Source organism: Phocoena phocoena, chromosome 12 (genome assembly GCF_963924675.1).
Source record: "Phocoena phocoena chromosome 12, mPhoPho1.1, whole genome shotgun sequence".
Lineage (NCBI taxonomy): Eukaryota > Metazoa > Chordata > Mammalia > Artiodactyla > Phocoenidae > Phocoena > Phocoena phocoena.
The window spans coordinates 233,533-249,738 of NC_089230.1; the positions used below are offsets into that span (position 1 = coordinate 233,533).

Below are 16,206 nucleotides of genomic sequence, written 5' to 3' on the forward strand. Positions count from 1 at the left end.
TCTACATGGCTGATCCACAGTAAATATTACAGAATTGTTTTGTCACTGAACAAAGAGCGTCATACAGAAAGAAATTGTCCTCTTCCTCTACTGGCCGTCCTTGTGTCTGTTTGTGACTTCTTGGGTCCCTGCAGGCTTCATGCAGTCACAGGAGACAGCTAACCCATGTTGGAAGCCAGCAAGGCAGGAAAGGTGGGGCAGAAAGATGGAGGGCACATTGTGCCTTGACGACATGGTTGAGCCAGAAGTTAACTAAAACCACTCTACCTCCTCATTCTATAAAAGTTAAGAATATTAAATTAGGGTTTTCTGCTATTTTCACCCAGAAGTATCGTAACTGTTTCAGCTTCTGCCCATGAAGGAATAATTGCTACAGAACTTGTCCTTCCACTGTAAACAACTAGATAAAATTTATGAAATTACTAGTTTTAGACATTAGGCAACAGGAAGTGAAGGATGGAGATTCTGAAAGAAGACTGTTCTTTGATAAGATCAATTAAGCTGATAAACCCATAGCTGTATTGATCATGATAGAAGGATAGGAGGCACAGATTACCCGTAATAAGGATGAAGGATGGTATCACAGATTTTACTAACACCAAAGGGTAAAAAGGAGACTATTTGAACATCTTTAGATGAGATGAAGAAATTCCTTGAACCATATGAATTACCAAACCTGACCAAAGAAAAAATAGAAAATCTGAGTAACCCTATATTTCTTAAACCCTATATTCAGTTGAATTTGTAAGTAAAAATCTTCCAAAAAGGAAAATTCCAGACCCAGGTGGTCTCACTGGTGAGTTCTATTCAAACATTGAAGGAAGACATATTAATCCTACAGAAACTCTTTCCCAAAACAAAAGACCAAGCGACACTTCTCTACTCCTACCACTCATCTAGTGGCAGGAAGCAGGTCTGATTTCACTGTGGACCTCCAGCCCCTTGAGCAGTAACTGAATGAATGAATAAACGACTAAATGAGTTGGCCTCTCGTTGCCAAGCGCTCGGGCCTGACAGTAGCCCCAGCTGTGAACTGTGATTGACATAAGCCAGTCGTGGTTCTCCCATTTCCCTCGACTGCGTTTGGATCGGTGGTGGCCTGCGACTTCGTTCTAGCCCCTGAGAAACGCAGGTGGTGGTGGTGGGTCATTCCCTAATGTACTCAAGCTGGACCCTTGACCTGAAAACAGCTATGTGTCTTGCTTCAGCTAACCTACCTATGTTAATCAGAACAGTTCCAACTACCACGAAAACAATTCATAGTTCATGATTGTTCCTTAAATGTCCAGACCCACCGACCCTGCCCCTACTTGCCTAGCAACGCATCCAGGCATCCATTTTGAGAGCCGTTTGCAATCCTTAGTTATTAGCAATGATGACTGATAAACAGCCCCGTGCCCCATTCTACTTTCCGGAGACAAAGCAGCATTTGGAAACATCTCAATGGTGAGCCAGTGCTGTCCCCACTCTGCGTCTCCTAGGAGGTGTGGGGGGTCGGGGGGAGTAAGAATTACAGTGACAAGAAGGAGGGAAACTGCTGGAAAGTATGTCTTACGTTTTGAGATTAGGAAAGGTGTTGATGCGAAGGTGGAAAAACAATTGCGTAAACTTGTCCCCCTTTTTTCTCCAATACTTAGGCTGTTTATTGGGGTCCCTTTCTCTCCAGCCCATTTACTGGAGCAGGGCTTTGCAAAGCCGTCTCCTAGCAGCCGAATGCAGAAGGCCCATTCATAGTACAATGGACGGAAAGGAAAGAAAGAGCTTGGTTTGTTTAAACTGCCTCTGTCTTCATTCACAGGCCGATGTCCGTCTGCATTGTGACACCCACAATGGCACTAAGGGACTCATTGTGACCGAAAACAAACCAAAACAGAATACGGGATGCTAAGATAAAAGAGTCATGCAACAAAGTCGCTTAAAAAAAATCTAAGTCGTACATCTGAGATTTATGTTACCTTTTGGCTGTGTGGCCTATTGACCAGTGTTTATAATGACCATCAGAGTTTAATAAACAAAAAGATAAATGGGAACTTGTACATTTTCAAGGCGCTTCCACGGAGAGGATGGGTATGCTGGGCTGCTTTGGAAGCTGTTTAATAATCATCGTTCTTTGTTTGCACAGCATTCGGGAGCCACCCTCGCACGTTGCGCTTATTTTCCTTCTGGTACACAGGCCCTGGCGGTGCCCGTGTGGCCGGGCAGCATCCCCCGCACAGCCGCCCCCGCCCGCCCCCAATCCCACCTCCACCCCCTGCCCCGACCGACATCAGATGCTGCAGGAACCCACGCCCAGTTCAGCAGGCAACAGGTGGAAGGTTGAATAGCTTCACACGTTTTTCGGGAGGGGGTGGGGAGAAAGAGGAAAAAAAGGAGGGCGGGAGGGCAGGCTTTTGGGAGCCGATTTAAGGATTAGATCAGATGTTATTGCTAGTGAAAAATTAAACAGCCCGGTGCTCTGGGGAGTGCAGATTAATATATTTAGTGACTGTGCGCACAAAGGCCGCTCATTGTAGCCACGTCTGAATGCCTGTGAATAGGATGGAACATATGCGGCCTGTCACCGCAGGTGCCCACATCTGTTCCTCTGCGGGCAGATGCTCGCAGAAAGGAGGTGGGAGGCGGGGAAGGATGGCGCAGTCGCGCAGGGCAGCTCGGGTCCGGCTGGGACAAGCGGGCGGGGCGGCCTCCTCGCGGTTCCGGCCCGGCCCGCGCCCCGCCCCGCGGGCCGGGTGATTGACGGGCGCCGGGACCGGCGACAGGTGCCCGCGACCTCCGGATGGGGCGCGTCCCGGAGCGAGGCCTCGGGAGGGCCCGGGTCGCTCGCGCCGCCCTTTCTTTCCCATCCTCATTGTCTGACACGGTCACGGGCCGGCGACCCCCAGGTGGGGCCGCGCCTCGGTGCAGGTGACCGGGTGCCCCCCCACCCCCGCCGCACGCCCGGCGGCCGGGGGTGACCCGCTGACCTGGCCCTCCCAACCCGGCGCTCATGCCCCTGCGGCGAGTGCCCGGCCCGCCGCCGCCACCCACTCCAGGCAGCCCTCCGGAGCGCCCACTGGCGCCGCACCCCCTCCAGGCAGCCCTCCAGAGCGCCCGGCCCGGCGCGTTCAGTCGGGGGCCGCTCGGGCGGGCGAGCGGAGCAGCTGCGCGGTCATCCGATCGGGACAAAGGCGCCCGGAGCCGCGCCAGGTAAACAGCGCTTTGTCATGGAGATGAGCGCGGACCGCCGGGCAGATGATCCCGGGGTCGGAGGAGCGGACTCCGCGCCGCCAGCTGAGCCACGCGACCGCCTTTCTCATGCAAACCAGCGCATGCCTCCGCAACCCCGGCCCGCGCTGCGCCCCAGGGCGCGGGGTCCCCGCTCCGGACCACGTGGCCGGGCCGTCCTTCCTCCCTAGCTGCGGGTGTCTGCGCTTGGCGGATGGAAGGGAGGGCGGAGGGGAGGCTTCAGGCCCACTGGGTTTTCCCTGGGCTCTGTCCTCCGGTACCGGCGCTCTCCGCCCCGCGCCAACCTGCCGCCCACCAGGAGTGGTCCTGGGCGTCTGCGGGCCGCCCCTCCCCCGAGGGAAACGTCCCAGGGAGGGCAGGGGAGGCCGAGCTGTGGGGCCTTCCTTGGTGTGCCGCGTAGCGTTTACCCTTAGCGACAGGGAAGCCTCGGAGCCTGAATATAAAAGCTAGATCTGCCCCTCTTTCCCGCCGTGGACAAACGGATGGCTTGGGTTAGGATGTAGCTTCAATAGAGTGATCCGGAAGGAACTCGATCAGGTGCAAACACACCGTGTATACATTCGGGTCAGTGCGTCTTGTAAATGTTCGCGTGTCTCTGGGGTTCGGTCCTTAAGAAGAAGTAAGGGACCATCCATCACAGCCACCCCGCGCGGGTGAGGTTTTACCCACAGATGTCTGTGGAGCTTCCTGTGCGCGAAGCAAGCAGGCCAGTTCCTCTGCTCTTTTACCCGCTGAAGGATTCCAGACCTGTGACTGATGGGGAATGGGCAGAAGGGTGTGCTGGTGGGAGATGTGACGCTAATGCCAGCGAATAAACTTGCTTTAGGTTCCCTTCATCATCTTCTTCTTTTCCAAGTAAGCTGGCATGTTTGATCAACACCAGATTTGCTGCCTGGAAGTTTTTCATTTTCTTGTTCTGAACAAGGACCCTAATTCTTCTTAGGAATAAGAGAACCTCTCTGTTGGGTATACAGTATTCAGTTGGTCTAAGAAAACACAAACCCCACTCAAGTCTCCAGACTTGTTTATACAGAAAACTGAACCTGGGGCTGGCTTGGAGTCTGGATCCTGTTCTGGGCATTGTTTACTGCAATCTGCCCAAGCCCTCCTCCCCCACCACACACATACCTCAGGGATAGAACCTTTCTTTGGGCAAACGGGGATGGAAACAGGATGGGGCTGACCACAGCATGAGTCACACTCGTTGCTGAGGATGGGCATATTTAATCTGATAAAATGATGGTCATGAGCTTTTATTCCCAAGTGGCCTAATAAAATGATGGGTAAAATGATCAGGGTCGCCAACAAGCAGAGAACTCAGCTGTAGTTGGTGTGGCTGTGGTTCTGATTATACGGCTGAGCCTACCCTGGTCATGGGGGTCATTCAGGCTATAAGCTCTGAATGCCTGGCAAAAATAAAACACCAACACCAGGTGGTAAATCCCTCTCCCCACTCCTGTGTCTGATGTATTGGGTGCCTTCGAAGCCCTAATGAGCCTCACTTTGTACAGTAAATTTGCTGAGACATCAAAAAGTATTTAAAAGAAAGTTTCCTGCTTTTTCCTAATGAGCAAGGTGAGGATTTATGGTGTGTGTGGGAGGAGGGAATCTGGCTGCTAAAGCCAGCACGGGGGCAACTCTGTTTAACATAGTCGAGCTTAAGCTCCCTCCTGCATTTAGGGGGTTCAGAGCGATTAGTCGCAGGAGTATACAGACATGCAGTTAGGGAGTGAAAAAACGCCATTTGGTTTGGAGCAGATGGCTGGCTAGGGGGCTGATGGCGTCTAAAGGCGTGTCATCCCCCTTCAGCCTGAATCCCTAAGGGCTCCCCTTGTCTTCCCAATCAATGAAAATTAAAGTGCAAAGAAAGGATGAATAGTTGGACCTCGAGTCTCTCCTTTGTTCATCTCAGCTACTGGTGTGCAGGAGTTAAACTACAACAGACTCCTATAGAAACACTGAAGTTAAACAGTCTCCCGTTAGCTCAGCTTTGAAAGGGAGAGGGGGAGAGGGCCCAACGTGGGGTGGGGGGAAAGAGAGAGAGAGAGAAGGAGAAGAAGATGGAGAGAGAAGAGGAGGAAGAAAGTAGAGGAAAGAAGAGCCGGAGGAGGAGGAAGGGCAAGAAAAGGGCTTTCTGCTTGATTTCCCCAATACAGAATTGCGTGGCATAAATTAAGTTGGAAAAGAATGAACGCTTTGGGCAGGATTCTGATGGATTTTACGATGCCTTTCAGTTCCGCTTTGCCGCTGTAATCGAGAAATCTGTGCCATGTCAATTTAACAAATACTTGATACTGAGGCGGGTTTGTTAAAGATTTGGGGCAAGTCGTTCCCCCACCCCACCCCCGCGCAAGGTTTAAGCCCTTGGGCGTGGAACTTTTTATTTCCAGTTTTCTAAACAGGCATTCAGATGAGCCTGTTTCCCACTTCCATTTTCTAATTAAAAGGTTCCCTATATTTCATTTCTTACCGAAATCTACTCTCAGTCTGGAAGCACAGAGGATTTAGAGTTCACATTCCTTTCTTCTTCTGCCCTCTCCTGCTCCTGGAACCCTCTTACCTCTCTCCCCACCACGGTCTCTCTCTCTCTCTCTCTCTCTCTCTCTCTCTCTCTCTCTCTCTCACACACACACACACACACACACACACACACACACACCCCAGCTTCCATGCAGTAGGGAGCAGAGTTCTCAGAAATTAGCTTTCAGAGGAAACACGGATGTAGTGAAAAAAGGCTGCTGACACTAGGTGGCAAGATTAAATTAGGATTCGCGCTGCCCAGCCCTGTGGTGATGCAGCAAGTCCTCGAAAAGTCCCCAGAGGGCGGCCACGCTGGGACTGCCACCGTCCTGGGGGCACAGGAGGTTTTGAAGTCTCCATTTGTTGTGAACCAAACCGTAGGGGGTTCTGGTGGGGTCCAAGCCTGCCTTTCTCACCTCAGCCTTAAACATTACATGCACATTACTTTCGATTAATTCTTTGCTTCTCTGGCATCAGTGGAAAACCTAAAATCTGTCCTGAAGGTATTTGGGAGCCTGTTGCCTAACAGCTGGAGGGATGGCCATGAATGACTTCAACTGATTACTTGGTATTTGAGAATTTTCCCTCTTCCCGTGCATTATATGGTACACTGTGATCTCAACATCTGCCTCAATGAAAGTCACACTTTGCCAGGACAGTGCACGTTCCCACTAACAAGGCAGCCGTAGCACACCTAGAGCAAGGCCCTTGTGGCCAGGCGCCCTGGGGCTGTGCCGCCATCAAAGTGATATGTACTCCAACGCTCACACTGCTCGTCCTGGATGAAGCTGCCCTAGGTGTTGGGGGGAGGGGGGAATAAAGGAGGAGCAGAAGGGGGTGGGAGAGTGACCTCGAAGTGCGCCCAGCAAGAAGCTGGATGCCGGAGTAGGAGTCCATGCCCCACCTTAACTCTGCATTGCGCCCGCAACCATGAGAGCAATTTAGATAGCTCATTGTGTGATAACGTGTGTTCTCGGCCCTCCCAATAAACTCATTTCCCTTAAAAAAAAAAATGAAAACAAAAGTTCTAGTGTCTGATGGACGTGTAAACCCTAAAGAGGTGATGGTTGTGCGAAGGTTGCGGGTTGAGTCGGCCAGGCTAGAGGGTCTTTAGAACATGTGCCGGACATTGTTGCAGAGGCCGCGGCGCGCGCGGAGGGGAGCTCTTTCTCTCCGCATTGTGCGGGGAGCAGGTGCGGTCTGCATTACCATACAGCTGAGCGCACAAAGAGCCACTGATTCAGCCTCGCACAATAACAGACTGCCTTAATGACAGCCACGCGAACGACACACACCAAACTCACTTTTTACCAAGCAGAGGGAGGCCGAGGGGGGAAGACACAGGAGAAAGGGGCCGCAGACCCAGGAAAGGTGTCGGAGGCCAAGAATAGCGCCCGGAAGGGCGCGTGTGTGTTTTTGGGGCGGAGGGGGGGCGGTGGTTTAAGGCGTCAGGATCCCGGGCGCTAGCCGGACCCCGCCCCCCAGCGGCCGCCGACCAGCGCGGGGACACCCCGAGCTCGCGGCAACAGGGTCCCCGGGGGCGCCGCGCTCGCCCCTGTGTTCCCAGACGCAGAGTCGCCGTCCTTGCCCGGAGACGTCTGGGTGTCAGACCTTCCCAAACTTCCCGAAACTGCCGCTGCCCTCTCGCCACCCTCTGCCCGCCGCTCAAGCCTGCCCCCTCCCTCTCGTGCCCGGTCCCCCGCCCCGGAGACTCCTCCTTAGGAAGAGGCTGCTCGGGAGAAGGGGCGGCCCACCGGGAACTGGGCCTCCGACTTCGCCCCCGCCGCCAGACCCCGGCCGCGGCGCGCAACAGGGACGAAGGCGGGCGCCGCGGCGACCGGAGAGTTCCCGAGGCCGGACGCGGCCTCACCCGCCGGGTGGCTCACGGCAGGGCAGGGGCGCAGCGCCACCCCCGCGGGTCCCGGGGCCTCTGCGAGCCTGTGGCCGGGAGGGCAGCGCCGAGGAGCCCGGGCGGCGGCACCAGCCTCGGGCGCAGAGGGGATTCTTGCGGTGAACGTTTTACAGGAATGTAAATGAGTGCGTTTCGTGCGGTGGGGGGCTGGGGGCGGGGGCAGGGGAGGGCCGGGGGCGGGGAGGGTGGGGGCGGGGAGGAGGGTTGCACATTTTACAGCTCACTGACCATTTGGCGATCCATTGAGAGGAGGGTTTGGAAAAGTGGCTCCTTTGTGACAGCTCTCGCCAGATTGGGGGGCTGCTCATTTGCATCTCATTAGCCATGCGGGCGGCCGGCGGGATATAAGGCGGCGGCGCGGGGCGAGCCCGAGCCCTTGCGCGCCCGCGGAGCCCCGGCCGGCGCCGCACCAGACGCACAGCCTGGCGCGCAGCCTCCGCCGGGACCCGGTCCGGGACCCCGGGTGTTGACCTGGATGGCACTGGCTGGGTCCCTGAGAAAAACTCGGGTCCAGGGCGCTCCCCGGACCGCGGCCGCCGAGTGAGCTGGCCGGGCCGCACCCGCGGGCGCTCCGCCGGCGCCGGATTACCGCCTCGCGCGTGGGATTTCCAGACCCCGGCTCGCTAATCGGACTCGCGGGGAGCCCTGCAGCTCGTCGGGAATTGGGCTGAATATCTGGACGCTTTCTCTCCTCTCTTTTTTTTCTTTCTTTCTTTCTTCCTTTTTTTTTTCCTGCGAAGAATCTTGAGACAAAACCAGGAAACAGACGACCCCTACCTACTCGTGGGTTGGAAGAAAGAGGGGAAAACCGAAAGTTGCCGCGCCAGAAGCAATCTCTCCGGGGAGCCTTTTTTTTTTTTTTTCCTCTCGTGCATCCCCGGAGCCGCAGTCGCCTCCGCAGGGAGGATCTAAGGAAACTCGGCCTCCGAAAGAGCCGGAGACGGACCCTTGAGGAAAGAAGTCCGGATAATCCCAGCCCGAGGCAAAGCGGCGGCGCTTTCCTGCCCGCGCTCCTGGAGACACCTTCCTCCCCGAGCATTCCCTGGCGATTTCAGAAGAGAAGGGGGACGCGAGGAGAGCGAGCGCGGCCGGCGGTGCACCATGGGCCGGCGGTGCGCCCTGGCCCTCGCCGTGCTCTCGGCCCTGCTGTGCCAGGTAAGTTGCCAGGCGGGGCCCTAAGGGCCGCGCCGTCAGGTAGGCTGTCAGCGGGGCTCTCCGGCTCCCTGTGGCGTCAGGTGGGGGGGACCCGGGGCGCGGGCCGCTCGGGGGGCAGGGCCTGGGGCAGGACGCGGCCGGGCGGGCTCCCCGCGCCTGGAGCCCCACGCCCTAGCCTCGCCCGCAGGTCTGGAGCTCCGGGGTGTTCGAGCTGAAGCTGCAGGAGTTCGTCAACAAGAAGGGGCTGCTGGGGAACCGCAACTGCTGCCGCGGGGGCGCGGGGCCGCCGCCGTGCGCCTGCAGGACTTTCTTCCGCGTGTGCCTCAAGCACTACCAGGCCAGCGTGTCCCCCGAGCCTCCCTGCACCTACGGCAGCACCGTCACGCCGGTGCTGGGCGTCGACTCCTTCAGCCTCCCGGACGGCGCGGGCGCGGACACCGCCTTCAGCAACCCCATCCGCTTCCCCTTTGGCTTCACCTGGCCGGTGAGCGCCGCACCTGCGGGCGCGGGGCGGGCGGGGCGGGCGGCAGGTGGGCAGGGAGGCGGCCGTCAGCCCTGCTCCGGGGCGCGGCGGGGGCGCGCGGCTGGGCCTGGGCAGGTGGGCGCCGCGGTCCGCGGGGGCCTGGGGCATTGACTCCACGCCCGGGTGATCTGCAGGCGGCGGCGGCGGCGGCGGCGGCGGCGGGGAGGAGTGTGGGAGGTGACAGCCGGGATAGAGTGAGGCAGAGAGGCTGAGGACCCGGGACATTTCCGTATCCGGTCTCTGCGCCTAGCCCCCAAGTTGAACGGGCCCCTTCACTTGGGAAAGTTCTAGTTCCCCAGCTCTTGGACTGGCTAGTTGTTCAGTCGCCCTCGCAGCCTGACAGCCCCCAGGCCCTCTGCTTGGCGCCTTCCCCAGAAGACTGCAGACAAACCCCTCCAGCCCCGCCTGCTGCGCGCAATCGTTTTTCCTTCTTTTTCTTCTTCTTTTTTTTTTTTTTTTTTTACCGCGATATCCTGTATTAACAGGCTGAAAAAACATGTCAGGAAACCACTCGTTAAAAAGTTCTTCCATTTCCTTAAGGAAAATGAAATCAGACAAGAGATGTACAGAGCACCCCCCCCACCCCCACGACACACTGCACACAGATCTGCGACGACTTGGTCGTCCCGAAAGCTTTGATTCCTTTTTAAACATTTCTGGTTTATCTTCTGTCTCCTCCCCCTTCCTCCAGGGAACCTTCTCTCTGATCATTGAAGCTCTCCACTCTGATTCTCCTGATGACCTCGCAACAGGTAAAAACAAACCAAAACTCCCAGACTGTGCAGACTGCGTCTCCAGTTATTATGTATTTGAGTTCAGCTCTCCCCAGAAGCAAACGTCTGCATCTTTCATTCTGCAAGTTACTCCGGAAGGTTGAGGAGAAGAGCCTTCAGCCTCCTTGCCCAGCATCCTTTCCACCTCCCTCACTCCCCGAGCCTTTGGGTTCCCAGTCAGAACCAACAGAGCATCCTCTTCCTGCAGAGAACCCGGAAAGGCTCATCAGCCGCCTGGCCACGCAGAGGCACCTGACGGTGGGCGAGGAGTGGTCCCAGGACCTGCACAGCAGCGGTCGCACAGACCTCAAGTACTCGTACCGATTCGTGTGTGACGAGCACTACTATGGGGAAGGCTGCTCCGTCTTCTGCCGCCCCCGCGACGACGCCTTCGGCCACTTCACCTGCGGGGAGCGAGGGGAAAAAGTCTGCAACCCTGGCTGGAAAGGCCAGTACTGCACTGAGCGTGAGTCCCTGCGGGAGGCCGCCGCTCCCTCAGTTTACCCCTCCCCAGGCCTGCTCCCTCACCCCCACCCCCGGCAGTGGGGACATATTCTCTGAGCTGCTGGCATCTTGGGGTTTTAGCCCCAGAGAGATGTTCTGGTGGGGAAACCGGGGCCAGGGAGCCAGAGAGATTTGCTGAGACCTCACAGTTAGCCAGTGGCAGGTTGGGGTCAACTTAGACGTTTTAACTTCCGCTATGGGAAGCTGCCTTTCTTAATCAGGGAGGATTTTGGACACAGGGCCAGGGGTCAGGAAGTAAGCCTGAGTGAAGGGAGGGAGGAAGGAAGGGAGGAACAGAGAGGAGGCTGTGTGCAGGGCGTGCTTTTACCAAAGGAGTTCTCTTTGCCCAGACAGCTTCTCATTGAAAAGTGCTTCATTTTCTCTCCGGAGTTGGTGTGCTCGGCCTGTTTAAAAACATGCCACTGTTCACGACACTTCACTCGCAGGGTCTATGGACGTGGGTGGGTGTGTTTTGAGGCCTGGGCCTGCCAGCCCTGCCTGGGGAGGGGTCTGCTTGTCCTGCTTGCGGGAAGCTCACATAGTACCCTGCCTGGGAGGGGGGACATACCTTTACAAAAGTGACTTAGGCCCTGCCTGCCCGTAGTTCTGTATTCTCCAGGCAGGCAGGGTAGCTGCACAGGTGCAGGGGGCATAAGAGGGTTGTGAGGACCGGCTGACTCCTGGGCCTGGTTCAGCTGGACCCCACTTGCCTCACTGCCACCTCGCACTCTAGGTGTCAGGTGGGGTGGGTCCTAGAGCTTCCCCAGAAACCCCAGGGAACCTTGCTTCCGCCCCCGAGCCTGGGAACCTTCTCTGGCAGGACAGAACCTCTCGCCGGGAGGTGCAGCTTCTCAGTTTGGATTTGCGCGTACCTGCAGCGTCATTGTCGCTCAGCCCGCACAGCTTTCCACAGCTCCTTTGAGCTCGCCTTGGCCTGAGCTGGCTCTGTTGTCTTAAAAACTTGTGGAGCGGCTTGTTAATGAGTTTCATAACCAGGAGAAGGGAGCCAGCTGAAACCTCAGCCTCCAGCCTCCCCACCCCCTCCGGGACCTCTGGCCGGCCTGCCGCCTCCCTCCTGGCTACCCTCCCTCTCCCTCACCGTGGGGTTGCCATAAACTTAAACTTTTTTTTCTTCTTATTCAAACACTGGAGTCTGTCCCCGCCCCCAGCTCGCGCGTGCCATCGATTAGATCTCTCCGGGGATAGGCGGCTGGGACGCACGCCTGTTCCCATTGGTGGAAAGGGTGCACGTGTGTGTGTGTGTGTGTGTGTGTGTGTGTGTGTGTGTGGTGTACACGCTGGGGTGTGTGTGAGGGGTGGGGGCATGGGGGGCGAGGGGGAGGCCGGTATTGTTGCACTGGGGCAGCTGCTGGGAGAGAACAGACAATAGAGCAGCTGTCTTGCCCTGGTACTCTGCATACCAGCTGTCCACCCTTATCTACACACACACTTTCTGGGTATTAAGAGGTGGAGCTTTGTGCATAGAATTGGGAAGTGGGGGAGGAGGAGGGGGAAGGACTTCTGACCCTCTCTTAGAAGAAAAGGGGCCGGGTGTGGGGGGGGGGGTTCCGCGCTCTTTTGTCCTGGAGCCGCTGTGTTAAGAAGAATGCTCTCCTGGGCCGAGTACAGTCCGCGGTGGTTACCGGGCAGGACGGTCGGTGCCCGGGGCTCGGCGAGGCTCTGTGGCGGAGCTGGGCACGGCCTGTAGCCCGTTGTGCGGGGGCCACTGGTGGGCTTGACGCTGCGCCTTTTCTTCTCGCAGCCATCTGCTTGCCGGGGTGCGACGAGCAGCATGGGTTTTGCGACAAGCCAGGGGAATGCAAGTAAGTTTGCAAGAGCTGCTGTTTTCTTTTTCTTGTTGTCCTTTCACACCTAGTGTATTAGTAAAGCATCTCTAGATGCCCTTTTGAAAACCGCAGGTAAGATTAGCTGGTTGGAGGGGGCTGTTTTTCTGTGTTTCTACTAAATAAATACATGGACGGGCATAGGGTCAAGGGCTGTCATCCATCTAAGCTCCTCAGTGGTTGTGGAACTTACAGATGGAGATTTAAAAAGAATCGGCACAGAAGAAGAGAGAGTTTAGTTGGTTCTCAAACTTCGCAGCACATTAGAATTACCTAGAGATGCTGCCCCGGTTGGCCCTTGGACCCAGAGTCAGACCCTCTGACGTGGGACGAAGGCATCCACGTGGTTTAAAGCTCCTGAGGACGGTCCAGTGTCCTGCCTCATTTGAGAACTAGCGGTGTTGATGCTGTTGGAAGACAGTCTCTCGTGAGTGGGAAAGGTGTTGCTAGGAAGCCGGTAGCGTCAGCATCCACTGACTCTGTCCTCTCCTCCAAGGTGCAGAGTGGGCTGGCAGGGCCGGTACTGTGACCAGTGCATTCGGTACCCCGGCTGTCTCCACGGCACCTGCCAGCAGCCCTGGCAATGCAACTGCCAGGAAGGCTGGGGGGGGCTTTTCTGCAACCAGGGTAAGCCTCCTGTCCCCCGCCAGGCAGCCTGGCTTCCCGGGCGCTGTCTCAGGGAAGTACGGTCTCCCGAATTTAACCCTGGGCCTCCCTTCTCCTCCTCCTCCCGTCTCTACCCTCACAGACCTGAACTACTGCACACACCACAAGCCCTGCAAGAACGGGGCCACCTGCACCAACACGGGCCAGGGAAGCTACACTTGCTCTTGCCGGCCTGGGTACACGGGGGCCAACTGCGAGACGGAGGTGGACGAGTGCAGTGCCAGCCCCTGCAGGAATGGAGGGAGCTGCACGGTGAGTCTGGCCACCGTGGGCTCTCCTGCCGAACCGGGAACCCTGGTTTGAGACAGACCGTGTGGGTCCCTTGGAACGACGTAGGAAAGCTTTCTTCATCTTCTCCATTACTCAGGACCTCGAGAACAGCTACTCCTGCACCTGCCCGCCTGGCTTCTACGGCAGGATCTGCGAGCTGAGTGCCATGGTGTGTGCCGACGGCCCCTGCTTCAACGGGGGACGGTGCTCGGACAACCCCAAGGGAGGGTACACCTGCCGCTGCCCTGGGGGCTTCTCTGGCTTTAACTGTGAGAAGAAAATGGATTCCTGCAGTTCCTCACCCTGTTCCAATGGTAAGGGGGCCGCCTGACCCATCCGAGACGTTGTCCAGTGGTCCACACTGGTGAGAACGCGTCAGAAGCGCAGAGTTTAGTTTCAGGCTGAGTTCATCACTTTGTGAGTTGCCTTGCGTTTCAGAAGCCCTTCCGTCTGAACAGTGAGAAACTGTTCATAGAAATCTTATCCCCGAGTCTGGAAGCACCCAGGGAGCTAGGAAGGCAGGCAGGGGCGTTCCTTGTCCGCAGGGCCCGGCGCAGGTGGAGACGCAATGACCTGCGTGCCGTCCTGCGGCGCCTCGGGTGCCCGAGACTCCGAACATCAGCGGGTCAGCCCCAGCGCCAGCCCAGCCACTGCGCTTTTGGAGGGAAGCCCAGCTCTGCTCTGTCACCAAGCAGAGCTGTCTGATGCGAGGATGTATGGTCTCCACGAGTGGGGGGGATGCCCTAAGCAAACTCACAGAGGGGGAAGCTGGGCCCCAGACAGGCTGGACCATTCTGGAAGCTTCTGGAGCTTCTGCGTGGGGTGTGATAATCAGTGGAGAGGAATCAGCTTGCTTTGCTCTCCATGTTCTGCACAGAAGGTGTGGCAGTCCTGGGGTCAAGCTCTCTCTCCTGTTGGTTTCCAGCCACGGAACTGATAGAGCAGTGGATGCTTCATGTCTAGAGAGGAAGAATAGGGAGGTTTAGCAGGCTTGGCTCTGGAAAGACAAAGACCAAACCCCAGCCTCCTCCCTCCCTTCCTTTCTTCGTTTCTCTTTCTTTCTGTTTCAAGTCTTACTTGCCACTAACTGTGTAACTGTGGGCAAGCACGTCATCCTCTTTAAGCCTTGGTTTCCTCATCTGTAAACTGGGTCCTTTGTTGGCTTGCTGCACAGGCGAATGCAGCACGGTAGGCAAAGCGTTTTGCACGGTGCATGTCAGGAGGTATTAGCCTGTATTTTTTAGGTGATCTATGGAGCTTGACCAGAAACCCCACCCCGGCCCTCGCCGTGGGCCTGTGTTTGATGTATGTTGTCTTAAGCGGTGGCCTCTGTCCGGTCTGCCCCTGTGTCTCTGCTTTGGTGTGTGACGCAGCGGCCGGGGCAGCACGTGCTTCAGGGCATTTTCTGGGTGACAAGCCACTGCCCTTGTCCGTGTCCCAGGTGCACAGTGCGTAGACCTTGGTGATGCTTACGTGTGCCGCTGCCAAGCCGGCTTCTCTGGGAGGCACTGTGATGACAGCGTGGACGACTGTGCCTCTTCCCCGTGTGCCAACGGCGGCACGTGCCGGGACGGCGTGAATGAGTATTCCTGCACCTGCCCCCCCGGGTACACGGGCACAAACTGCAGTGCCCCCGTCAGCAGGTGCGAGCACGCACCCTGCCACAACGGGGCCACCTGCCACGAGCGGGCCCTCCGCTACCTGTGCGAGTGCGCCCGGGGCTACGGGGGCCCCAACTGCCAGTTCCTGCTTCCCGAGCTGCCCCCGGGCCCCGTGGTGGTGGACCTCACCGAGAAGTACGTGGAGGGCCAAGCCGGCGCGTTCCCCTGGGTGGCCGTCGGCGCGGGCGCGGTCCTCGTCCTCACGCTGCTGCTGGGCTGCGCTGCCGCCGTGGTCTGCGTTCGGCTGAGGCTGCAGAAGCGCCGGCCCCCCGCCGACCCCTGCCCGGGGGAGGCGGAGACCATGAATAACCTGGCCAACCGCCGGCGGGAGAAGGACATCTCTGTCAGCGTCATTGGGGCCACGCAGATCAAGAACACCAACAAGAAGGTGGACCTGCACACAGAGCCCGGCACCGAGAAGAACAGCCTCAAGGCTTGTGACCCCGCCGTGGGCTATAACCTGCTGCAGGACCTCAAGGGTGCCGCTGCCAGTGGGGAGCCCCACAGCAAGCGTGATGCCAAGAGCCAGCCCCAGGGCTCTGCGGGGGAGGAGAAGAGTGCCCCGACCCTCAGGGGGTGCGTGCTATGGGCCAGAGGGGGCAGGCGGGAAGGCCAGCAGTGGGGAGGGTGCCCGACCCTCACGGGGTGCCTCGGGCCAGGCGGGGCAGGGGGACCAGCTGGCTGTGTTCCTCCAAGCTCTGGTCATTGTACTGTTCAAAAATGTTTTCACGTGTTGACTATGGATGTCTTTCATTTCCCTTCTAGTGGAGAAGCAGCTGAAAGAAAAAGGCCGGACTCTGTGTACTCCACTTCGAAAGACACAAAGTACCAGTCGGTGTACGTCATATCCGAGGAGAAGGACGAGTGCGTCATCGCAACTGAGGTCAGCGCGCGGCTGCCCGACCCACCCTCGGCCCGGCCGGGTCGGAACCGGGCCTATGACTTGCGCTAACCTCCCCTCTGTCTCTTGGCCCCCCTAGGTGTAAAGTGGAGGTGATGTGGCGAATTCCCGTTTCTCTTAGAATAAGTGAACTTCCAAGGATATCTGCCCCGACGATGCTGCTGAGAGGAGCGGAGGTGCTCGTGACTGCTGCTGGGAAGCCAGGTCCTCTTCCTGCCGAGGGGGCGGCCGGCAGGCGTTCCAGGCGCCTGT

At 57.5% G+C, this 16,206-nt stretch overlaps 1 protein-coding gene across 1 annotated transcript; it reads left to right on the top strand.

The window, feature by feature from the left end:
• The first annotated feature begins 8,758 nt into the window (after nt 1-8,758).
• On the top strand, nt 8,759-16,005 carry DLL1 (delta like canonical Notch ligand 1). The gene is made up of 10 exons (XM_065889194.1): nt 8,759-8,812; nt 9,000-9,296; nt 10,027-10,087; nt 10,317-10,574; nt 12,375-12,435; nt 12,953-13,083; nt 13,205-13,374; nt 13,490-13,706; nt 14,834-15,629; nt 15,819-16,005. The coding sequence occupies exons 1-10, from the start codon at nt 8,759-8,761 to the stop codon at nt 16,003-16,005; spliced, it is 2,232 nt and encodes a 743-aa protein (XP_065745266.1).
• The last annotated feature ends 201 nt before the right edge of the window (nt 16,006-16,206 follow it).

Coding starts and splice junctions, on each gene's coding strand:
- DLL1 (XM_065889194.1), top strand. CDS start 8,759: ATGGGCCGGCGGTGCGCCCTGGCCCTCGCCGTGCTCTCGGCCCTGCTG. Junction 10,088..10,316: donor TCCTGATGACCTCGCAACAG/GTAAAAACAAAC, acceptor CTCTTCCTGCAG/AGAACCCGGAAAGGCTCATC. Junction 13,375..13,489: donor GGAATGGAGGGAGCTGCACG/GTGAGTCTGGCC, acceptor TCCATTACTCAG/GACCTCGAGAACAGCTACTC.